The following is a 24,077-nucleotide window of genomic DNA, read 5'->3' on the forward strand; positions in this document are numbered from 1 at the left end:
TGTGGTGAGAAACAAGATTCACTTCTGTTTACCCACATATTCTTAATTGGAAGCCCCAAGCACTGATTTTGCCTATTTAATTGGCCATAAATAAATTGAATTGGTTCTGGACCACCAACCTGAGGCACCCCTGCAAGTGCTCCAAGGCACCCCAAGGAGCCTAGGCGCACAGTTTGGGAACCACTGCACTAGGGACTCCAGATCATCTGTATCCCTTGCCAGTAGCTGTTTTTTCAAGTGTTACACAGCCATGTTACAGACTGTGGGCCAGATGCACTAAGCTTCAAAAGTGGTAAAGTGGAGAGTGATAACAAATCAACCAATCAGCTCTTGCCTTACAATTTTTAAACACAGCCTGTGACATGGCAGACAGGAGCTGATTAGTTGGCTGTTTCTCTCCATTTTATCACTTGAAGCTTAGTGCATCTGGGCCTGTGTTTGAAAAATGAGAGCTGGTTGGTACTTTCTCTCAAAGTTGTAAGTGGCACAACTAGAAATGTTGCATCCCTTTCCCCCCCCCACTGAAAAAAGTTCTGTCTTCTCCCCACCCCAATAAATTTGTTAGCGATATAATACCTAAGTGCTCATTCAGGGCTGGCAACAGAAATCTTGGGGCCCTGTACAATGATATTTCTGGGGCCCCCCACCTAATCCCAAATCCACACAACGCTCTTCTGCATGAGCCTCATTTAACCTTTCGCTGCTCCAGATCCTGCTTTCAGGTGCGGACTTCTCTCGTTCTCAGTCCTGCTGGCTTGGCTCCTGGCTGCTGCTTCCTGCTGGCTCCCGACTGCTGCTGGCTCTGGCTGCTGCTGCCTCCTGCTGGCGCCGGCTGCTGCTGCTTCCTGCTGGCTCCGGCTGCTGCTGCCTCCTTTTGGCTCCGGCTGCTGCTGCTTCCTGCTGGCTCTGGCTGCTGCTGCCTCCTGTTGGCTCCGGCTGCTGCTGCTTCCTGCTGGCTCCGGCTGCTGCTGCTTCCTGCTGGCTCCGGCTGCTGCTGGCCGGTCACTTTCACAAAAGAACGCTGAGCACTACGAGCAGGCAGGGCAGGTCTTTCACAGAGTGCGGAACAGACGACCTGTGCATGCGCAGGAAAAGTACAGGAGCCAGAGACTGAGGCCACAGCACCAGTGGGGGGTACGGCTGTGCGCCTGCGGCCCCAGGCCCTGCGCACACACAGAGTAGATGGATCTGTGCGCCGATTGGCAGGGAGCACACACAGTAGATGTCAGTGGCACACAGTGAGTCAGTCAAACTCAGCCACACACAGACGGTGCACAGTAACGGCGGGGCCCCAAAGGTCACTGACAGGCCAGCTAGTACAGGCAGTGGCCATGCCGGGGCATGGAAACTCTGGGGCCCTTCAGATCTCTGGGGCCCGTCACACTTGTCCCCCTTGACCCCCCCCCCCTGTCGTCTGCCCTATGCTCATTGCTCATTAACTGGTGTTACATGCTTATTGCCAGGGATTACAGACTCTTTGCCAGGGGCTTTCATGCTCATTTCCAGGGTTTTGCATGTCCATTGACAGGAGCAATATATATATATATATATATATATATATATATATATATATATATATATATATTCCAGTGTATATATCAATATCTACCTGGAATCTGTAATTTCCGGGTAACTATATATGCTAACCAATAGGACTTCTAGCATCTGTCCAGCAGGACTTCCAGCATTTATGCCATTTTTGGAGGGACATTTTCAGCAGATTCCATGAGGACGGACGACCAGACCCTCTGGAACCCGATAGACCACGCGCCCCTACAGTGCCGGCTCCCCCAAGCCACTGCTTGGGCTTCAGAGCCACCGTTACGCCATTGTCTCCAAGGCTTAGTACATCTCTTCCTTAGTAATAATAAACAATAATAGACAAAAGTAAGTGAAACACTTGTTTTTAATAGAGTATTTCTCTTTAAAGATAGATTATCTTTTCTATGAAACCTTGTATTGGCTGTGATACAAGCCAGTGCTCTTTATCACAGAGAGTGATTGTGGTCAGCATTACAAGGCGGCCATAAAGGTTTCAGCCAGGCTGTAAAGCGGTGTGACATCACATGACCTCTGGACAGAAAGATAAATTAAACGATTTAAAAGCAGGCATAGGCTGATGTGCCGCCACTCTCTCCCTCTCTCTCTCTCGCTGCCGTCCTGCGTAGACAAGGATCATTCTCCAACATGTCTTTCGCTGGCACCTATGAGCTGCAATCCCAGGAAAACTTTGAGCCTTTCATGAAAGCCATTGGTGAGTCCGGTAACCGCCATCTTATATATATTGATATATCACACGGGTGTAACACGAGTGTTACATTTATAAAGTATATAAAAAATACAAAGAATATATTAAAAAAATCTTATTTTTATTATTCTTATAATTTTTATATTCTAAACTCTGGAGTAATGTCAGGTGAGGCAGTGCCTCACCTGGCTATCTTTTCTGCACATCTCTTATCAAAACTCATCAAATCTCCAGCAGTGTATACTGCTGCACATGTGTATAAAGCCAGCATGTACCCCTTGAGTGTGGTTTTGATTTTTTTTTTTTCGTTCTAATTTCATCGTTGTGTTTTGTTTTTGGTTTGCAAAACCATCTTCAAGTGTTTTGGTTCTGAATTTGGATTCTAAAATGCAAGTCTCGGGTTTTGGATTTCTTGAAAATGGATAAAAACAGCTAAGATCATTTCATTTTTGAAATTCAACCCTTTCTTACAACAAAGAACATACAAGAACATTGCCCTGTATCTGTGGGGCACATTTTTTAAGCCTTGTGATGTGATAAAGTGGCCAGTGATAATGCACCATCCACTCAGCTCCTAGCTGTCATGTTACAGGCTGGGCTTGAAAAATGAGGGTTAGGAGCTGACTATCTGGTGCATTATCAACTTTCACTTTATCACTTCACCAGGCTATAAATACATCTGCTCCTCTGTTTGATAAAGTCATGTCTCCCCTATAATCTTGTGCATTCAGTTTCCGAGTGTTGATGATTTCTCCTTGATTCTAGGTCTCCCAGATGATCTAATCCAAAAGGGAAAAGATATCAAGAGTGTTACAAAGATTGTTCAGAATGGTAATCACTTTGTGATCACAGTTACCACAGGTGCCAAGGTTCTACATAATGAGTTCAATCTCGGCGAGGAGACGGATTTGGAAACATTGACAGATGAAAAAATCAGGGTAAAAACATCATCTTCACTGTCTATCTAAATCAGGGGTGGCCAAGCCGGTCCTCGAGATCTACCAACGGTCCATGTTTTCCAAATCTCCTACCTGGTGCACAGCTGTAGCCATTACTAACTGTCATATTTCCCAGACACCCTAGCTGGTGCACAGCTGTAGCCATTACTAACTGACACATTTCCCAGACTAACTAGTTGGTGCACAGCTGTAGTCATTACTAACTGTCACATTTCCCAGACCACCTAGTTGATGCACAGCTGTAGTCATTAATAACTGTCACATTTTCAAACAAAGTAAAGAGAATGGTTTTAAAATGGGTTTGGGCTGATGCATAGAAATTGATCTCACTAAAGGTTTTTTATAATACCCCAGCTTTAGATATTTCTGGGCAATGGTTGGATTCCTGAAATTATAGAAATAACCTTATGGAACCTGTAGGACCTTTCAATGTACTGAAACAGAAATGAGGCAGATCCTCAAAGATTATAAGAAGTAGGGGCAACCCCCATCTGCACAGGAGAGTGGGGTAAATATACTGTATGCAGTTATGCCGCAGATTGTCAGTCTTAAGGTGCCCACACAATAGAAAGATCCGTGATATTAATGTCCCGTACACACGGTTCTCTATTCGATTTGGAATATATAAGCCATATCGAATCAAAATCAAATGGACATTTTACAGTTTTTAGCTGCATACGATGTTGAGTCTATCCCAATGCACAGCATCGAAATCGAATAAAAAATACACTGTGCAGGGAGATTGTGTACAGATCTTACTATATAGTCTAAATCGAATACATTTGATTGCCTTTCGATTAGATCCCAATCGAATCGCAAGCAAAATCACATCGTATGAACACCCCTACGATTTATTTTAAGATTTTCATTCCTGTCAGTCCTGGACAAAAGATTTAGGCCCTTATTCTGATCGGTACGGATATTCCCGAATTCTTACGGTGCGGCCCGCACGCCACGGTGTTCTGCCGCGTGCGGCCATCGTCCGTAGAAACGCCCACGTGTCCTCCGCATTCGGACGGACTCACTCTTTAAGAACAGGGCGTGTTTACGGACGACATACAAACCATGCGTGTGCGGGAGAAACACTCCGATTCTGCACGGTATTACAGAGTATTACAGAGTATGCACGGGAATACCGCATCCGAACGGGAGCCAAGCGGAGCTACCGCACGTAAGCGGTGTATTTACCCCAAAAAACCCACTATTATGTCTATTCTGCAATACATCACATGACCCACTTATTCAATTACCTATCCTCATACAAAAATGCATATTTGGAATTGGAATCAATTAGATGCCAATATATCCTTACAAGCATGCCTAACACATGCATTGCACACATTAACCCTTACAGCAATTGAAGCAGCAATGGTTTCAATTAAAGCACTGACAAGCGTCCTATTAGTGAGTAATGAGTAAAGGAGTCGATTCTATTGGGTTCAGGTGTTAATGCTTGTAGTCATTAGGCGGTCCGTTCGCCTACCGCAGGAACGAGTGGTGTCCGCAAAGCAATAGTAGCCTTTTGGACACCGCACATTTCTATCGGTTTTGGTCGCGTGCATTCGGAGTGCTATCCGAATGTACGCCCCCCAACATAAGTGTACTCCCCCGTGTCCGCCCATGTTTCCTCCCAGTTTTTCCCACTTTGAAACTACGCCCATGTGTCATTCCGCATGACGCCCATAATACGCCCATATTTCCCGACTGATTGCGGTGAACAGTTTTGTACGGGATTTGCCCGAACAGGTACGGAGTCAAGGCGTGGCACATGCGCGTTGCGTTCTCCACGCATGCGCAGACGCCGTAAAGACGCGATCCGAAAGTATGCGGAAAAGTACGCGTCAATCAGAATAAGGGCCTTAGTGTAAAGAGCACATTATGACAAAGATTTATCTTATTTAACTTAAGATTTCCGAAAGATTTGATCCCCTGGGCTGCTGGAGCGGGCTCCCCAGGAAGATTTCTGTGCATGCCACTGACATGTACAGTAGGTGTGTGCGCCGTTGCCGCTCCCCCAGACACATAATTCCCCACCTGAAATATGTAACAATCTTCAACAAAGATCTGTTATTAAAAAACACAGAATCGTTTAAAATAACTGTCTCGTTCTTTCAGTCTGCAGTTAATCTGGTGGACGGGAAGCTGGTTGTGAAACTTAAAGGGATTACCTCTGTCACTGAACTTTCTGGCGATCTTCTCACCAATGTAAGTTTCTGCTAAACAGTATGGGGCAGATGTATGGGGCAGATGAATGGGGCAGATGTTTGAAGCAGTGCTACTGTATGTGCTGTTCCTATACTAACGCCAGTACAAAGAGTGTTTTAGCTGCCTGTTTAATGTATTGAAAGAGCTCTTAAAGCATACCTCCCAACTGTCCCACTTATCGCGGGAACGTCCCGGTTTTTTGGGACATTCCCGAGTCCCTCCCGCATCCGGCAGTGTCCCGTGCACGGGGGGGGGGGCAGTTGGGAGTCCCCCCTGTCTCCTGAGCCACTAGCCATTCCCCCACAGCGGCGAAAACGGGGGCGTCACCTAGCGACCCTCCTCCCTATCCCTATCCGGCAATGTTGGGAGGTATGTTAAAGCATACCCTACAACTATTCTGATTTAGCCAGTACAGTACCGTTTTTTAATGGTCTGTACCAGCTAAATCTTACTGTACTGTACTGTACTGTATTTTCATAGGCAGCTCCTCCTCCAGTGGGAGTTATAGTTTCCTATTATTGCTGCTCTTTGGGGAGCATGAGGGGAAGTGGCTGGCCAGGACTACATCTCCCAGGGGGACTCAGCAGGTAGGCCTCACCCTGCTCAGTGATTCCTGTGGCTCCCTGGAACCTCTTCGCCTCCTCTCCATTCCTGGGGGAAGGCAAAGCAAGTGCACAGGCACCACCATTGCAGGACAATGGGCAGCTTTAGGAGGCCTTTGGCCAAATGAAGCGGTTGAGTGCCGCTAGAAATATACTATGTGACCCGACGTCAGTACACATTCAGAAAGGCTGCGCGGTCCCTTTGGTCATGCCCCCTTTCCCCTTAGTAACTCCCCCTTTCCCATTGGCCAAGCCCCCTTTCCGAATGTGTACCGGCAGCCCTGTGCATACCGCTCAGGCGCTGTCCTCCCATTTTTCTGTATTGCGGTTTACGTCTAAGGAAATGTATTAATGCCTTCTCAGACATATAGGGCGGGATGCTCTAAACCAGAAATGCGGTAAAAACCGCCTTATCTGGGTTTTTACTGCATTTCTGTATTCTCTAACCCCCCTCCGCAGGGTCAGCGCTGCGGAGGGAATCCCCAGCAAAAGCTGGCGATTCCCTGCAGAAGCCTATGGGCTTCTTACCGCAGCGCTGTGCGAGGGATCCGTCACGGATCCCTCCCAGCATGCCCTGCAGCCGGCTCCTGTGCTCTGCGCATGCACAGACGGACTCCCAGGTCTCAGACCCGGAAGTCCAGCGCTGTGGCCGCATCGCAAGGGACAGGTCTTATCGCAAGATGTTAGAGCATATGTGATTATTAACAATGCGGTACCTGGCGAAGGGGGGCGTTAGAGGGCTGCGGGTGTTAGAACATTTCGCCCATAGGCCGCTATTTGAAGCTTTAATAAATATGCCCCCCCAATATCTCCAGGCTGGTGTTGTACGTGTGAGTGCTGTTGTGTTTTAGCTGTTTGCCGGATTATACGGTTGCTGGGTGCTAGTGCCATCACGGTGTGTTTTATCTTCCAGGTTATGACCGTGAAAGACATTGTCTACAAGAGAGTCAGCAAGCGAGTCTGACGGAACTGTATTGTTACTTTTTTATGTGTAAAATAAAAGCTTGTGAAAAAAGAATCTCTCATCTCTGCCTCAATGATACCACAAATCATCACACACACACATGCACAAACACAGAAGGTAGCAGACTAGCTTTCGAAGCTTTTGCTTTGAGGGGGCTTTAGTTACCCTACAATTATACAACGTTCCTATTGGTGTTATTAGGATTCATCTATGAACCCCGATACATCAGATATTTGTGATATTGTTACAATTGTGGAGGTCAGACATGATTTTCAGAATTGAATTGAACACTGAGGCTATAATGTAGGGGTGTCAGAATGTTTCTATGTTGGGGGAACAAAGATAAAAAATGTAATTTTGGTACTATACCTATATACCTGTTCCTGCAATGCACAGGTGTACGCCTCCTGCTCCCCAGTGATCCCACTATTAGCCTCACATTACTTGCCGTGCCGGCCTCCTCCCCACTTCCCCCACAGCACTTACCTCTTGATCCCTGCGGGTGGCTCACCTTTCTAAGCAGTCTGCTGCCACTGGGGGCCAGTGCCCTCCCAGAGGGCTGGCCATCCACCAATGATGAATGAGTACCTGATAGTTCCCCACATCGATGAAACAAAGTGCAAAACACAGAGCTTAGCTCCGCCCCTGACACTCATATGAAGCTCCGCCTCCAGACTCTAATTGGCCCACAGCATGCTGTATTGTAAATGCATTACTGGGAGGAGGCGTGACTATTCTCAGACTTCTGGGATATCCTGGGACCACAGCCAGGCCTCCTCCCAATAAGACATTAATGAAGAGAGACAGAACTAGCTAGGACAAAGATTGGATAGCACCACATGGCAGTAAACTGCTTGGAAAGGTGAAGCTGCCCACAGGGACCCAGAGGTAAGTGCTCCCCCCCATTCATAATGCTATATCTGGGTATCAATTTCATTAATAAGTGGCAGACATGGGTGCAGAGGCAATTTGCACAATTACATTGATTTCATACTCACTTTTGTGCTCGCCCCACATTCCCCACGTTCAGGATTTTAGAAAATAACCCCAAAAATCTTCTAAAATCTGCACCACCTCTCTTGGATCCAAGTGGAAAAATGCATAGTGGAAAGAGTGAAAATTTCAGATAAAATTCTGTTTAGCAAATAATTCTCCATTTTCCAAGATGGCCGCAGAGCATAGTACTGTCCACGCGCAGCACCGACTTGCTGCTGTGCAGCAGTGACATAGTAGAAAGACGGTCTTCTCTTGCTTAGCCCAAGTTAGCGCCCACACCACTACCCAATTGCCTGGTTACTGCAACAAACCCTGTTCTGCTTAAGCTTCACTCCATTGCTAACGAGCGCATCACAGCAAGTACAGCTATACAATGCCCATCGTCCAGAAACCATCCACTGGATAAGCAAGTGGGCTGTTTAGAGCATCTGGACATTCCACTGGTAACTTCGCCATACCACAGCACATATTTTTATTTGTGGGGGCGCTATACCACCAATGCATATAAATATTTTGGGGAGGGGATGCTATACCACCAACGCTTATATGTTTGGGGGGGGGGGGAGACCCCTATACCATGTTAATATGTTAATATATCCTGCCTCCCCCGCTGTCCGGACTTGATAAGTATTTTTTTTCTCATTGCGCCACCAACGCTTAATTGCATATATATGTTGAAATTTATATATATTTATATATTTTTTTATTACCTGAAGTTGCCTCAACACTTTCAGGTTGGGATGTACCAAACAGCGGCGGTACATCCTGACTCCCGTTGCGCCACTGCTCACTGCATATATACTATGCGGTGAGCAACGCAAAGAGCAGCTCTTCCGATCAGATGCAGAGAGAAGCCATAGGCTTATAAGCTATCTAGTAACATTTCTGAGCAATGTTACTAAATCCCTCAGAAAATGGCTGAAAACACATGGAAATAGCTGTGTGTGTGATTTACATGCGCGGAACCCCCCCCCCCCCCCCCCCCCCCCCCCCCCCACTGTCACTGAGGACACCGGAGCACGCCGCCAAGAAGAAGCCCCGCTTAGCTGCCCGGATACCCCACTAAAGCCGCTTAGCCGCCCAGAAGCCCCGTCGAAGCCAGACGCCTCCTGGACCCACCGTGCCCGACCCCTACAGTCAGATAGAAGCTGCGGTGACAGGACGCAACGCTGGAAGACTCCAGAGTTGGTAAGTATTTTTTTTTTACACTGTGCCACCAATGGTTGGGAGGAGAGGGGGGGAGGGAGATGCCACGCTATACCACCAGCGATTAAATGTTTTTTGGGGGACACTAATGATTAAATGTTTAGGGGGGTCACTATACCACCAATAACTAAACACATTTTTTTATTACACTGTGCCACCAATGATTAAACTTTACTGGGTCAAATTAATGATTAAATGTTCTTGGGGGGGGGGGGGGAGGAGCACTGTCTGACATAGGGGAGGGAGGCTGGCTGACACAGAAGGGAGGCTGGCTGACAGGGGAGGCAGGCTAGCTGACACAGGGGATGGAGGCTGGCTGAAACGGGTGACAGAGGCTGGCTGACACAAGGGACGGAGGCTGGCTGAAATGGGTGCCAGAGGCTGGATGACACAGGGGAGGGAGGCTGGGTGACATAAGGGAGGCTGGCTGACATAAGGGAGGGAGGCTGACATAAGGAAGGCTGCCTGACATGGGATGGGGAGGTTGGCTGACAAGAGGGAGGTTGGAAGTCATGGGGAGGCTGACTGACACAGAAAGGAGGCTGGAAGGCAAAAAAAAAAAGACCAGAAAATACAGAAGGAGGGTGGAAGACACAAAAAATAAAGCATTGAAGCGTTGATCACCTGTACGGAGTTGTGTCCGATTTTTCCCCTCACTATACGCTGAGCGACCTGTGAGAGGGCCAATGTCTTCCGGTGAGAACACAGGCCCTGACCGATTAATAACCAGAGTGCTGGTTATTAATCGACGAGGTGATAATGACGCGCGGGGTTGTGCATTGCTAACGCTATGGCCCTACACCCGGAGCGATGTAGGGGCATTTTCTGAGCGATGTAGTAAATCGCTCAGAAAAATGCCTTCATAGGGCCCTTCACACTCCTGAGAGAGTGAAATCTCTCATGCTGAATCTCCCAGGCACAAATTTCTCCATGTGTAGGGCCCTTAAGGCTAATAGCACGCCAGGTACTGTACCTGTATATCACCCTATAAGGGCAGGTCTGATAACTAGTAGGTAAACATTATTGCTTGTCAGGCAGTAAAGAAGTTGTCATCACTAATCTCTGATCAGGAAGATAAATGGGGCAATTTATATGCAGGGACAGGCTGACTGTGTGATACTCTCCGTGTGTCTCTCTCTCTCTCACCGTCTGTCTCTCTCTCTCGCCGTCTGTCTCTGTGAGCTGAGGATCACTCTCCATAATGTCTTTTGCCGGAACCTATGAGCAACAATCCCAGGAGAACTTTGTGCCTTTCATGAAAGCCATTGGTGAGTCCAGTAACATACATGTTATAGTGTAATATGTTACACAAGATATGTTATTATATGTTAACATAGCTGAATAGATTTTAGCTGCTATATTTGGAGACTATTTACTGTATGTCTCTTCTGTGGCATAACTAGATATGTGTATGCCCCACAGTAAAAGTTTGTGAGGGCCCCTATTTATCATCCAATGGATAGAAATAATGTATATTTATCACATGTAACTGTGACAGGGAAGGTGGCCCCTCTCAGCTCTGGGCCCCATAGCAGCTGCACCCCCTGCACCTATGGTAGCTACACCCCTGTATATAACACATGTAACTGTGACAGGGAAGATGGCCCCTCTCAGCTCTGGGCCCATAGCAGCTGCACCCCCTGCACCTATGGTAGCTACACCCCTGTGTATAACACATATAACTGTGACAGGGAAGGTGGCCCCTCTCAGCTCTGGCCCCATAGCAGCTGCACTCCCTTCACCTATGGTAGCTACACCCCTGTGTATAACACATGTAACTGTGACAGGGAAGGTGGCCCCTCTCAGCTCTGGCCCCATAGCAGCTGCACCCCCTGCACCTATGGTACCTACACCCCTGTGTATAACACATGTAACTGTGACAGGGAAGGTGGCCCCTCTCAGCTCTGGGCCCATAGCAGCTGCACCCCCTGCACCTATGGTAGCTACACCCCTGTGTATAACACATGTAACTGTGACAGGGAAGGTGGCCCCTTTCAGCTCTGGGCCCCATAGCAGCTGCACCCCCTGCACCTATGGTAGCTACACCCCTGTGTATAACACATGTAACTGTGACAGGGAAGGTGGCCCCTCTCAGCACTGGGCCCCATAGCAGCTGCACCCCCTGCATCTATGGTAGCTACACCCCTGTGTATAACACATGTAACTGTGACAGGGAAGGTGGCCCCTCTCAGCTCTGGGCCCATAGCAGCTGCTCTTCCTGCACCTATGGTAATTGCACCCCTGTATAGAACATGTTACTGTGACAGGGAAGGTGGCCCCTCTCAACTCTGGGCCCCATAGCAGCTGCTTTTCCTGCACCTATGGTAATTACACCCCTGTATATAACATGTTACTGTGACAGGGAAGGTGGCCCCTCTCAGCTCTGGGCCCCATAGCAGCTGCACTCCCTGCACTTATAGTAGCTACACCCATGTATATATCACATATAATTGTGACAGGGAAGGTGGCCCCTCTCAGCTCTGGCCCCATAGCAGCTGCTCTTCCTGCACCTATGGTAGCTACACCCATGTATATAACACATATAATTGTGACAGGGAAGGTGGCCCCTCTCAGCTCTGGGCCCAGAGCAGCTGCAATCTCTGCACATATGGTAGCTACGCCCTGTATATAACACATGTAACTGTGACAGGGAAGGTGGCCCCTCTCAGCTCTGGGCCCCATAGCAGTCACAGGACTACTGGATGCAGTCCCGCTTGGCGATCGGTGAAAAGGTGGCGTAAATGGCATGTATTGTCGAGATTCGGCCATAATCGACTAAAAGGGACAGACAGCTTTCAAAGTCATGCCCTTTTTGTCGATCTGCCTCTTCAATGCTGTCGGACAATACAGCATTGAATAGGGGCCAGCCGCTAATTCCCCCTTCGGAAATAGTGGCGGGGATTGAATACCTCAAATATGCCTATACTTTTCTAATGATCATATTGCAGGAATCAGAATAAACACGCTTTTTGTTTGTAAATAAAAACTAAGACAGGAGTGACTTATAAAATTTCCTTATAGACCATTGGACTTCAAGGATTGGTATTCAAGACCAATGAGGGTCATACTTGTCATACAATAATTCTGATAATTGACCATCGATGACTGTCCATCAGTCAGGGAAAATCATCCCACCCCTAGCACCAACACCACCCCACAAGCATAACCAGCTAGGGGCTATCTCTGTGAGAAAAATGACTGAAAATGCCAGCGTCATTCACATTTGTTAACTGAATTCAAATAAAAAACACTGTGTACAAAAAGATTATTGGCCTTTGCGAAGAAGTCGAAGCCAGGTGAGAGGTTCCCCACAGGTCCCTCTCACCTCGTATACCCGGGAGCCTCCTGCTGTAGACCGCTGCAGGGACCCCCATAGAGGGAGAATATAACCTGTGGTGAGCAAAGCAAGCCACCAAGCCCGCAGTGAGCCCACAAGGGGCTTGTTTATGCCCGCCCCCCTGTGGGAGCACCGGCAGTCGGGACTCCGACATTGTGATATTGACGTCAGTATTCCCCCTGTCAGACCACCATACCACACCTTACAGAGGAGGAGGGCAGCATGGTAGGAGGCTGCCAGACAGTAGGTGGGGAAGGGGGGTGGCGTGGGCGGCACGGGGTGGCAGGGTCTGGTACGGGGTGGCGGGAGATGCAATAAGAAGCCAATAGGCTTATATAGGGTAACGCCTACACAACACGGAAACTCCCCGGTCCTGCGTTGAAACATATGAAAATGGGGGTGGGGGGTTACCGCATTTTCCATTTTATACATCCTGGCCACAGTCCTACGGCTCTCATACGTTACCCTGGTAAAATAAAATCACACTTTGTCCTATTTCTGTCATAGCGGAACATACCATGTTATCCCTTACACTCCACTCCGCAGATACGGAGCCAGTGCCGGACACATCCCAGTATCATTGTGGTTCTGATTCCAGGTCTTCCAGAGGATTTAGTTGAAAGGGGAAAAGATTTGAAGAGCGTGACAGAGATTGTTCAGGATGGCAATCACTTTGTGATCACGATTACCACAGGCCCCAGGGTCCTACGTAATGAGTTCACCATCGGTGTGGAGACGGAAATGGAGACGCTGACAGCTGAGAATGTTAAGGTAGCGACATTACCTTTATTATCTATCTGGACACATGGGGTACCGGGCTGCTGCACTACAGAGCTAGGCCTATATAATTATACCCATCCTCTTGTCACGCGCATGACATCATGTACCTACAGTATCCCCTCACCCTACAGGAGCCACAGTAAAGCTCAAAAGATTTTGTTTGCACATTTGGCCGGTGTAGACCAAGGGTTTGATGTAGGATGTGGCGAAAAGTGTGGAGAAGTAGACCAGTGGAGAAGTTTCCCATAGCAACCAAATCTGCTTTAAGACAACATTTATCAAGTACATTCTACAGAAATTATAGGTGGAAGCCAACTGGTTGCTATGGGCAACTTCTACACTATTTTCACCGCTTGATATGTCTGGCCCTCAAGTCACCAAGAAATCTCTTATATATTTAGCTACATCTGTCACTCAAAGTGTGTCTGACTCTCTAACGCTGGGTGGAGCCTCTGGCTCACATGACTGACTCACATGACAGAGAACCAGCCTAGTGAGACACCCTCTGCCTCCCCATGTTACCCAGCAAAGACACAGCTACTCACCAGACACACCAGCCACCCCCCCTCCCGCGATTCGCGGGGCACCCCACCCCCCCTCCCGTGATTTGCGGCACCACACCCCCCCCCCCCGCGACCCCCCCCTCCCGTGATTTGCGGCGGCACAGACCCCCCCCCGACACCCCCTCCCGCGATTCGTGGCAAAACCTTCCCCCCGCCCCCCCCTCCCGTGATTCGCGGCTCCCAGCCCCCCCCCCCCCTGTGACCACCCCTCCCACAATTCACAGGGCCCCTCCCACGATTCATGCGCTTCCCCGCCCTCGCGAACCCCCCTACCGCAATTCGTGGCACACCCCCCCACACATAATTTGCGGCAACCGCAGCCCCCACGACCCCCCCTCCGGCGATTCAAGGCACCCCACCCCCCCGCGACCCCCCTCCTCCCGCAATTCGCGGCAGCCCGCCCCCGCATCTCCCCCTTCCGTGATTCGCTGCAACCCCCCCCGTGCCCATTCCCCCTGCACCCCCCGCAACCCTCCGGCGATTCCCGGCACCCCCCCCTGACCCCCCCCCTTCCGTGATTCGCGGCAAACCCCCCGGCCCCGCGACCCCCCCTCCCGCTATTCGCTGCAACCCCCGTGCCCCCCCCCTCCCGCAATTCGCAGCACCCACCCCGTGACCCCCCTCCCGCAATTCATGGCACACAACCCCCCCGTGACCCCCCCTCCTGCGGACACCCCAGCTGCCGCGATTCACAGCAACCCCAGGATGAAATGGCACATGCAAAACACTGACACGGCTATGGTCGACGATGAAAAAGGTTGACATGAGTTTTTGAAGATTTATTTTGGTACTTGTTTCGTAGCACGGCCACAATCTTGTCCATCGTGTACCTGAAAGTTAAGGTACACGATGGACGCGATGGACCCGATTCCCTTTGAAATCAGGTCCATTTTGCCGGCAAAGGCAAAATTGGGAGCATCGCGTCGGTCGCGTGAATTAACATGGTCCGCGACGCGACCAACGTGATGGACGCGATTTTGCCATAGGCTTCAATGTTAAAATATTTTTAACATTGAAATCGGGAGCATCGCATCGGTCTTGTGCCATTATAATGGCACAAGATGAGATGGACTTGATTAAGTCCATTTTATATAGCAAACAATGTGAAATGGGCCAATATGACCCATTTCACATTGTATATGGCCCCGTCATCGTTAAAAAGTTAAGCACCGAGCTTCGGGCTCGGTGGCTCGCTGCGCTCGCCAAATGTTTTATTCTCAACTCCACGCTGACGTGGATAGTAGGGTATGAAAAAGTCGGAGGACGCGTACCGCCGCCGCTCGCCACGTTTCGGGTTGGCGTCAATCGTGGGGTGCCGTTGAGGGGGTAAAATTTGGGGTCTGGGGACTACTTTACATTGAATCCAATGTAAAATAGGGTCCCAGGGGCCCTATTCACATTTGATTCAATGTAAAAATCGGGTCAATCGCGTCGGTCGCATGGCATGCGATTTGGTCGCATGCGATGCGACCGACGCGATTTTTCCGACACGATCACCCCGATACAAATCGGTGTGGCTGTGCTACGAAACAAGTACCTTTATTTTTCATTTTAAGATTGTTTTCATATTCATTCTCATGTGTCGATATGGTCACCAATGAAGTGCCACACTTATGTCAACATTTAATGTGTTGACCTTTCTGTGTTGATTTTTTCTTGTGGTGATTTGCGGCACCCCCCCCCCCCCCACCGCGACCCCCCTCCCGCGATTCGCAGCACACCCCCCACAATTCGCTGCACCCCCCGCAACTCCCGCGACACCCCCACTCCTGCGATTCGCGGCACCCCGTGACCCCCCCCCCCTCCCACGATTCGCACCAACTCCCTGGGCCCCCCCTCCCACGGTTTGCGGTACCCCCCACCCCCCACGACCCCCTCCACCGCGATTCCCCCCCCTGACCCCCCCCTCCTGTCTTTGCGGCTACCCCCGCAACCCACCCTCCCACGATTCACTGCAACCCCCCACGCCCGCCCCTCCCACGATTCGCGACACCCACACCCCCCTGCGACCCCCCCTCCCGCAATTCATGGCATCCACCCACGACCCCTCCTCCCGTGATTCGCGGACACCCCTCACCTCCTCCCTCCCCCCCGTTCGCGATTCACGCCAACCCCGGGATTAAATGGTACATGCAAAACACTGACATGGCTATGGTCGACAATGAAAAAGGTTGACATGAGTTTTTGAAGATTTATTTTTCTTTTTTTGAATGTTTTCATATTCATTCTCATGTGTCGACATAGACACCAATGAAGTGCCACACTTATGTCAACATTTACATGTGTTGACCTTTCTGTGTTGATTTTTTCTTGTGGCAATTTTTTTCCAGTGACAACTATGTGCACGTCAACCTAGACATCATCAACCAATTCTTTGTATAATATATAACACCTGTTCTGTTTTACTGTAGGTGTTTTAAGTCAGATCTTTTACTGCTGCTATTACTGTTTATGTAAATGCATTCTGAATGAGAGCAACACATCCTACCATCCTTCTACAAGAATATATAACCAACTAGGTGATTCATCGCGCCCCGTGCCCCCCCCCCCCCGCAATTCGCAAACCCCCCACGCGCGATTCACGCACCCTCCCCAGCGATTCACGCCCCCCTCCGACAATTCACGTTACCCCCCGCGCACCCCCCCTCCCGCAATTCGCAAACCCCCCACGCGCGATTCACGCACCCTCCCATGCTTTGCGGACCCCCGCCCTCTCCCGCGATTCGTGGACACCTGCGCCCCCTCCCTCCCTTGTTTCACGGCGCCCCTCCCGCAATTCACGGCACCCCTAAGCCCCTCTTTAGTCCCCCGTATACTCACACACCCCTATCACTACCCAGCTTCCTGCTCTCCTGAACCGTAACTTCCACCACTGGGGAGTCACTGACGCTGTGTTGCCCACATACCCCTATCATGCCTCATAGCCCAGCCTCCTGCTCTCATGCACCCTAACTCCCATCCAGTAGGAGGAGACACTGACTCAGGGCCACCATCCTGTACTGCCACGCTGGACCCTCACCCACTGGCAGAAGCTGCACAGTATCTCCCACCCTCCTCTTTAGTCCCCCTTATGCCCACACCCCTATCACCACCCAGCCTCCTGTTTTCCTTTGTCGTGACCTCCGCCAGTAGGGAGCCGCTGACTCAAAAACACCCTACTACACTATTGCACACACACACCTAAACAACATGCACACACAGCCCCCCCCACAAATGTCACTGTACATCTTAATTTGTAACCGCTTTTTAATTAAACAAAACAATACACACCCCCTTCCACATCATATGCTCTCTATGTAACACATTTCACCTATAACTCAAGTTGCAATACAGGCATCTTTCATACAATTCTAACCATCTTTCTCATATACAAATGTTTACAAATTAAGGGGGCGCAGCCCCTTACGGCGGTGTGAAGAGCGCCCGTAGGGTGCGATGAATCACCTAGTTGCTGTATATTTTGTCCTTCACTGGTCACCAATGACAACAAAATGATTGAAGTTCCAAATGCTCATGAATGGTCACTAATGGTGATCCAAGGAGTGTGACCATCCAGGCCAAGCCCTTGACAGTGATCAATACTCTTGGAGATATGGTCACAGATTTGGTCAGATTTTAGCCATGAGCCAGTTGAGTTGTACCTGCTAAATAAATGTATTAGTCTAAGTGAAGTGACCAGGCCAATCAAGAAGAGAGATTGTTGAATGCAGTAAAGTAAATTATCATTATGGCACACAGCAGAGGGCGGCAGCAGTGGCCCCTTATGCCTGGCACACACCAGGACGACTAGGGCCCAATCCCCTCAATCTAGATCCAATTCCGACCAATTGGATGTAGATTGTGTGGTTATTGGGCCTTTTTTTGTCCTGGTGTGGACCGATACCGATCTGATGCGCGGTCCCGCGGGTCGGTCGTTATTCAGATCATACCTGCTGCAGGTAGGATCTGAATAACGACCATACTGCCGCGTGCGGGTCGCCATCGGATCGGACCCGCTCACGGTGCACATCATGAACCGGTCGTGCCCCCCTGCATCATCGTGAGCGGGTCTGAAGAAACACTGACGACCGCTCACAATGTGCATCGTGAGCGGGTCGTCGTGGTGTGTACCCCACATTAGTCCTCCGGGGACCCGGTGCAATGCACCTGCTGCAACAATGGCAGATCCAACATGCTAAATCGACAAACTATAGTAACTGTTCTGTTTTCCTGTTTCTTACAGTCCACAGCTCATATCGTGGATGGTAAGCTGGTCGTAGAACTGCGAGGAGTCACTTCTGTCGCAGAGGTTTCTGGAGATCTTCTGACCACTGTAAGATCACCAACAATATAACAGAGGGCTAGGGGCATCACTCGCCATGGATTGCTTTTCCCAGTCTGTGCAAGTGTCTGTAACTCTGACCCCTCCACAACTGTGCCATAGAATCAGGCTGATCTAGGCTTACTCTCGCCCTGAAAAACGTTTTTGTTGCTGTTTGGCCTTGCATGTGTAGTTGTTCGATAGTCAATAGAGTTGCGTATTCGCACTACAGCGATCAGGCCTGAATAACCCCCTAAGTCGGGGGCATAACTTGAACTCAGTGGGCCCCATAGCAAAATCTTATAAAGCCCCCCCCCCCCCTTATTCCTGTAGAGATAGTGTCAGGGAGAGAGAGAGAGACATTGTCAGGGATAGATTGTCAGAGAGAGGAAGGGTCAGGGGGAGAGAGTGTAGGTTGTCACTTGCAGGTCATCCAGCACATCCAGGAGAGACCAGGTGGGGAGATACACGAGACAGTTGCAGGGGTAAGGGGGAGCAGGCTGTCAGTTGTGGGTGTGGGGTTGCATCAGCTCCCCCACCTCTATACTGGTGACCACTGAGCTTATACTTATGTGTCCCTGGCACAGAGGAGCAAACTGCTGGGACTGTGCATGCAGGGATGACTGCCAGCAAGCGCTGCTTCCTGCCAAATAGAAAATAGAGAAGGCAGCTGCAGCGCCCTCTAGAGTCTGATGCTCTATGTTGCTGAGTGCCCTATCTGTGTCCCCTTCCGTCGCTTCTCTACCAGCCAATATAATGGCAGCTTCTAACTCAGCGTGGCATCGCATTTTCAAAACTGTAATAATTCAAAAGGGTGCAGGGGTGTTTGCCTACTGGGCCCTTGGGCCTCCAACCCTTGGACCCCATAGCAATTGCATCCCCTGTACCCTCTATCGTTACGCCACTGCCCTAAGTTACACAGTCAGTTCTTAATGCAATTGGTCACAGGTTAATATCACATGATGCTGTTAGCAATGTTACACAGAGCCTCCTATGTCCCATGTGTCATGCTGCAGCAGACAGGACCTGTACCCTATCTGTGTTTATGAGGAACTACGGATACAAGGAGCACAGATAAAGTTATGCTGCTACAAGCACAAGGCCCCATAACAGATTTACAGGCAGATATATAACAACAATGGCATAGCAAATGCAGCCACAAGCAGTGGCTCGGGGGAGCCGGCACTGTATTGGCTGTCCAAATGGAATATGCTGAAAATGTCCCTCAAGAAATTGCTGCCTTCTTAGAGGAGAAAGATGCTAGAGGTCCTACTGGACAGATTGATGGATGCTAGAGGTCCTACTGGACAGATGGATGCTAGAGGTCCTACTGGACAGATGGATGCTAGAGGTCCTACTGGACAGATGGATAGATGCTAGAGGTCCTATTGGACAGATGGATGCTAGAGGTCCTACTGGACAGATGGATGGATGCTAGAGGTCCTACTGGACAGATGGATAGATGCTAGAGGTTGTACTGGACAGATGGATGGATGCTAGAGGTCCTACTGGAAAGATTGATGGATGCTAGAGGTCCTAATGTACAAATGGATGTATGCTAGAGGTCCTACTGGACAGATGGAGAGATGCTAGAGGTCCTACTGGACAGCTGGATGGATGCTAGAGGTCCTACTGGACAGATGGAGAGATGCTAGTGGTCCTACTGTACAGATGGATGGATGCTAGAGATCCTACTGGACAGATGATGGATGCTAGTGGTCCTACTGGACAGATGGATGGATGCTAGAGGTCCTACTGGACAGATGGAGAGATGCTAGCGGTCCTACTGGATAGATGGAGAGATGCTAGAGGTCCTACTGGACAGATGGATGTATGCTAAAGGTCCTACTGGACAGATAGATGGATGCTAGAGGTTCTACTGGACAGATGGAGAGATGCTAGAGGTCCTACTGGACAGATGGATGGATGCTAGGTGTTCTACTGGACAGATGGAGAGATGCTAGAGGTCCTACTGGACAGATGGAGAGATGCTAGAGGAAAAAAAACAGTTTGTATCCCAAGGAAGGGATGTAAGGAGGTGAAGGTGTGGTTAAAATAATACATACAATGTGATAGGGAAAAACATAAATGTTAATAAAGTGTTAGGGCTTGCTAACCTGGAGCAGACCAGCCATACCAACAAAGAGGGAATCACACTCCCAAACCCATCCCATGCACAATAACAAATTTTTGGGCCTAATAGCCCAGTGTAAGGCCACATGATAATGGCTTACAACATCTGAGAGCCAGCTTACCTGGAGATACCCCTGGCTTCTCCAATGGCACTCAGGTGTCAGCAATCCCTCCTAATGCTGACCCATCTATGCCTCTCTCAACTGCACAACACTTTTATTGGCAAGCTGCTCAATCAGAGGTAATGTCATTCAGGTGCCAACAGGGAGGGGTAAATCTGGTTAGGAAAAAAAAACAGTTTGTATCCCAATTGCACACTGAATGAGAAATATACATATAATAATCAGCTAATACAGAGATCTTGGTTGCATATATCTGCAGATATAGGGCTAAGCCCCCAGGCCGTACGTCAAGGCATCTCTGTCACTGGGGGTCCCTAACACTGGGTATGGGTCTGGGGTGTGGGCCCCTAATATGCCGGCACAGGCTGACTACTCCAGGGCAGCACACAAATGAAAATTAGTAGGGGTTAATAAGAAGCACATAAGTGCTATGTAAGGAGGTGAAGGTGTGGTTAAAATAATACATACAATGTGATAGGGAAAAACAGTGTTAGGGACCCCCAGTGACAGAGATGCCTTGACGTACGGCCTGGGGGCTTAGCCCTATATCTGCAGATATATGCAACCAAGAGATACTAGAGGTCCTACTGGACAGATGGATAGATGCTAGAGGTCCTACTGGACAGATGGATGGATGGATGCTAGAGGTTCTACTGGACAGATGGATAGATGCTAGAGGTCCTACTGGACAGATGCTAGAGGTCCTACTGGACAGATGGAGAGATGCTAGAGGTCCTACTGGACAGATGGATAGATGCTAGAGGTCCTACTGGACAGATGGATGGATGCTAGAGGTCCGACTGGGTAGCGCATATTGCTACCATGTAATTACAGATTCCAGGTAGCGATATATATATACAGAGGAACAGGCATACTATATATAGTATAGTATAGCATAGTGTAAACAGGCTGCGGCACTCGGAGACTTCAACAAATTTTTTGTTTTCAACCGAAAAAAATCACATAACGAATTCCAACGTTTTGAGTTGCGGAACCCCTTTGTCAGTTGCCCCTGGAAAATATATATATTGCCTCCGGCAACAAGCATGTAACTCACCGGTAACAAGCAAAAAAAACACTCACCAATGAATAAGTAACCCCTAGAAACAAGCATGCAACCTGTCTATGAGCATGAAACCCCTTGCAACAAGCATGTAACCCCTGGCTATGAGCATGTTACCCCTGGCAATGAGCATTTTAAAAAAAATACATAATAAATTTATGGGGTGGGTGGCACAATAGTTCTAGTTACTTCACTGTATACCCACCTTCCCGCTGAGGACACATGGTGGTGATGGACAATTCTGTGGTCAAAGCGTTGGAGAATGTAGATGAGAGGGGATACAAGCCATGGACACAGAGTAGGATTGTTGGGGAGATCTAAACCAAGTCAATGCAAAGCTATTTTGTAAACCAGGCTACACTGCTGTCATCTGAACACCTCCTGCAGGGCTCCGCTGGCAGAAAAGGGTATATGGGGCTGCATAAGGTGATTCTCCATAGCATTCTTTGCTATTGGCTGCAGAACTGCTGAGAGACAATAGTGATTGGCCGTTGCTGTTGCAGCAGCCTGTGTCTTATATGATTTCAGTGAACGACACTGTTATGCCGCTGATACACTACACGTCTGATTCTTGCTGCAGTTTCTACTGTCAATAAAAGACACAGCTAAGGCCCAAATGTAATGCTTCTAGATTTGTGGCAGCTGGTGCAATTCTGAACTCAACTGGTCATCTGTCAAAACCTGCCATATAGTCCTACGACAAGCAGAATGCAGCATTTCCACCACCAACCACAAATGATGAGATATACGGTACCAGCCAATCAGCTTCTGTCATTTAACAGTCTGTGTTTGAAAGATGAGAGGCAGAGGTGGATCTACCATTGGTGCAGCAAGTGCAGTGCAGCAGGGCCCTGAGGACTAACGGTCCCACTGCTGCCTCTGTCACCCTCTTCCTATCACCCACTGTTCTCCCCTGTCACTCTCTGCCTCCCCCTGTCACCCTCTGATTTGATGGTACTTAATCTACTCCTAAATGCCAACTTGTGATTTTAAAATCTTATTTGCAGGTTTAGGCAAAGAGAAGTTGAGAAAGGCAAAAATTGCACAATTGCCCAGGTGCAGAGTTACTTGCTCTTGTTTGCAGAATCTGGCACTTTATTGCATGTTATGTGTTCCCGGAGTAAGCGCTGTCTTTGTGTCTTTTATCTTTCAGGTTATGACGTTCAAAGACTTAGTCTACAAGAATATCAGTAAGAGAGTCTGAGGGAATAGAATTGTTATTACTTTGTTGCATTAAATAAAATACGAAAAGTGACCAAAAAAAGTTTGATGTCTGTTCTTAGTAACACTGCATAAAATAAAAAAATACAAATTGTGTCTAAAGTGTCAAACATGTGGGTCTGCAGAGACTATTTCTATGTATATCCAAATACACTCCTATGCAGGGATGTAATAGGGCAGTGAAGCACCCCTGACACATCCTTGTTCGTACTAGAGGTGAGAGGCCTGGTCTTGCGACATGTTCCCATCTATATATATGCTGGCTACTGAGGGTGGGCTGTGCTATTTGCCCAGATTCTGGCATTTGCCAGAAGCATCAGATGGCCAGTATAGCCCTGCAATGCTGCGTCTATGACTACTCTTTATAGTATAAATACTGTAGTTGTCATAATGCCAAGCGGGATGGGTGATCCTGGTTTTCCAGATACTGCTAGTAACATCTGCTCACTCCTCCTTCACCCAACACAGCCCTTCATCCTCCACACTCGCCACCCCACCCCCCAATGGCCTCCGTGTGCAAAGGTGTAGTGTTGATAAGATGGAAGAAAATGAGGAAAATCCAACATTAGTGACTTCTTGTAAAGAACAACAGAAAGGGAAATGTAATATACAAAACAACAGGAAAACAAATTCTGTTCAAAGATAAGAACGAATCACCTAGAAGGGATTAGAATATCCCTAGGAACAGATGTAGGGATCGATCCATAAGGGAAAGGAGAATGTATAATTCCCCATGATTTACACAAACCTATAGAGGAACTGTAATACAGGGGAAAACTATACAGATAATTGGTGTAAACCCCAACGTCCACATGTCTCTGTATATTCCCATACTGCAACCTATAGCCCTGCAAGATCTGAATATGTGCAAGGTATTACATACAGTTTAGTCCAGATCCTTTTCTTTACAACAGATATCCCCAGGGCCGGCGACGACTAGGCAGCTTTAGGCATTTGCCTGCGGGCGCCGGCCACTGGAGGGTGGCACTTTGAAGCAGGTCAGCGGTGGTGCCAGGTCGCCAGGAGCAAGGTGAGAGGTGCCCGTGGAGCCAGGTGAGCGACCGTTTCGGAGGAGGCCGCACCCCCCCTGTGAAGCGGGTGAGCGGTGGACCATACGCAATCCCCCCACCCCCCTCGGTGGCTGCAGCATCCACACACGACCCCCCCCCGGAGCAGGTCGTCGGCGCCCCCCCCCCCCCAGAGACTCGGCAGCGGCATCCACCCCGCCTGTGGAGCTGTCATCGCTTGCACTGGCCCTGGATATCCCCCCTTATAGAATCAGAACAAACCACACTCTTCTTTTTTAGAACATAGACAACGGAAAGTTGGCAACACATAAAACCAAGTAATACATATCGTAAGACCCGCAGAAAAAAAG

The 24,077-nt window shown here is 48.9% G+C and overlaps 2 protein-coding genes across 2 annotated transcripts; both read left to right on the forward strand.

Annotated features, from left to right (window-relative positions):
• Window positions 1–2,187: 2,187 nt before the first annotated feature.
• On the forward strand, window positions 2,188–7,010 carry LOC146025817 (fatty acid-binding protein 1, liver-like). Its single transcript, XM_083155896.1, has 4 exons — window positions 2,188–2,254; window positions 3,014–3,186; window positions 5,323–5,412; window positions 6,928–7,010. Exons 1-4 carry the CDS (start codon window positions 2,188–2,190, stop codon window positions 6,976–6,978), a joined length of 381 nt encoding a protein of 126 aa, XP_083012022.1. The 3' UTR covers window positions 6,979–7,010.
• Window positions 7,011–10,381: 3,371 nt separating this feature from the next.
• LOC146025821 (fatty acid-binding protein, liver-like) lies at window positions 10,382–22,682 on the forward strand. Its single transcript, XM_083155910.1, has 4 exons — window positions 10,382–10,448; window positions 13,116–13,288; window positions 18,083–18,172; window positions 22,632–22,682. The coding sequence occupies exons 1-4, from the start codon at window positions 10,382–10,384 to the stop codon at window positions 22,680–22,682; spliced, it is 381 nt and encodes a 126-aa protein (XP_083012036.1).
• The last annotated feature ends 1,395 nt before the right edge of the window (window positions 22,683–24,077 follow it).

The sequence above is a fragment of the Crinia signifera genome, chromosome 1 (genome assembly GCF_055691185.1).
Source record: "Crinia signifera chromosome 1, ASM5569118v1, whole genome shotgun sequence".
Classification (NCBI taxonomy): domain Eukaryota; kingdom Metazoa; phylum Chordata; class Amphibia; order Anura; family Myobatrachidae; genus Crinia; species Crinia signifera.

Bases quoted from the DNA above. Each gene is read 5' to 3' on its own strand.
- LOC146025821 (XM_083155910.1), top strand. From the start codon at position 10,382: ATGTCTTTTGCCGGAACCTATGAGCAACAATCCCAGGAGAACTTTGTG. The intron at 10,449-13,115 runs GTGAGTCCAGTA...TTCTGATTCCAG, and splicing joins GCCTTTCATGAAAGCCATTG to GTCTTCCAGAGGATTTAGTT. The intron at 18,173-22,631 runs GTAAGATCACCA...TTTATCTTTCAG, and splicing joins CTGGAGATCTTCTGACCACT to GTTATGACGTTCAAAGACTT.
- LOC146025817 (XM_083155896.1), top strand. From the start codon at position 2,188: ATGTCTTTCGCTGGCACCTATGAGCTGCAATCCCAGGAAAACTTTGAG. The intron at 2,255-3,013 runs GTGAGTCCGGTA...CCTTGATTCTAG, and splicing joins GCCTTTCATGAAAGCCATTG to GTCTCCCAGATGATCTAATC. The intron at 3,187-5,322 runs GTAAAAACATCA...TCGTTCTTTCAG, and splicing joins TGACAGATGAAAAAATCAGG to TCTGCAGTTAATCTGGTGGA.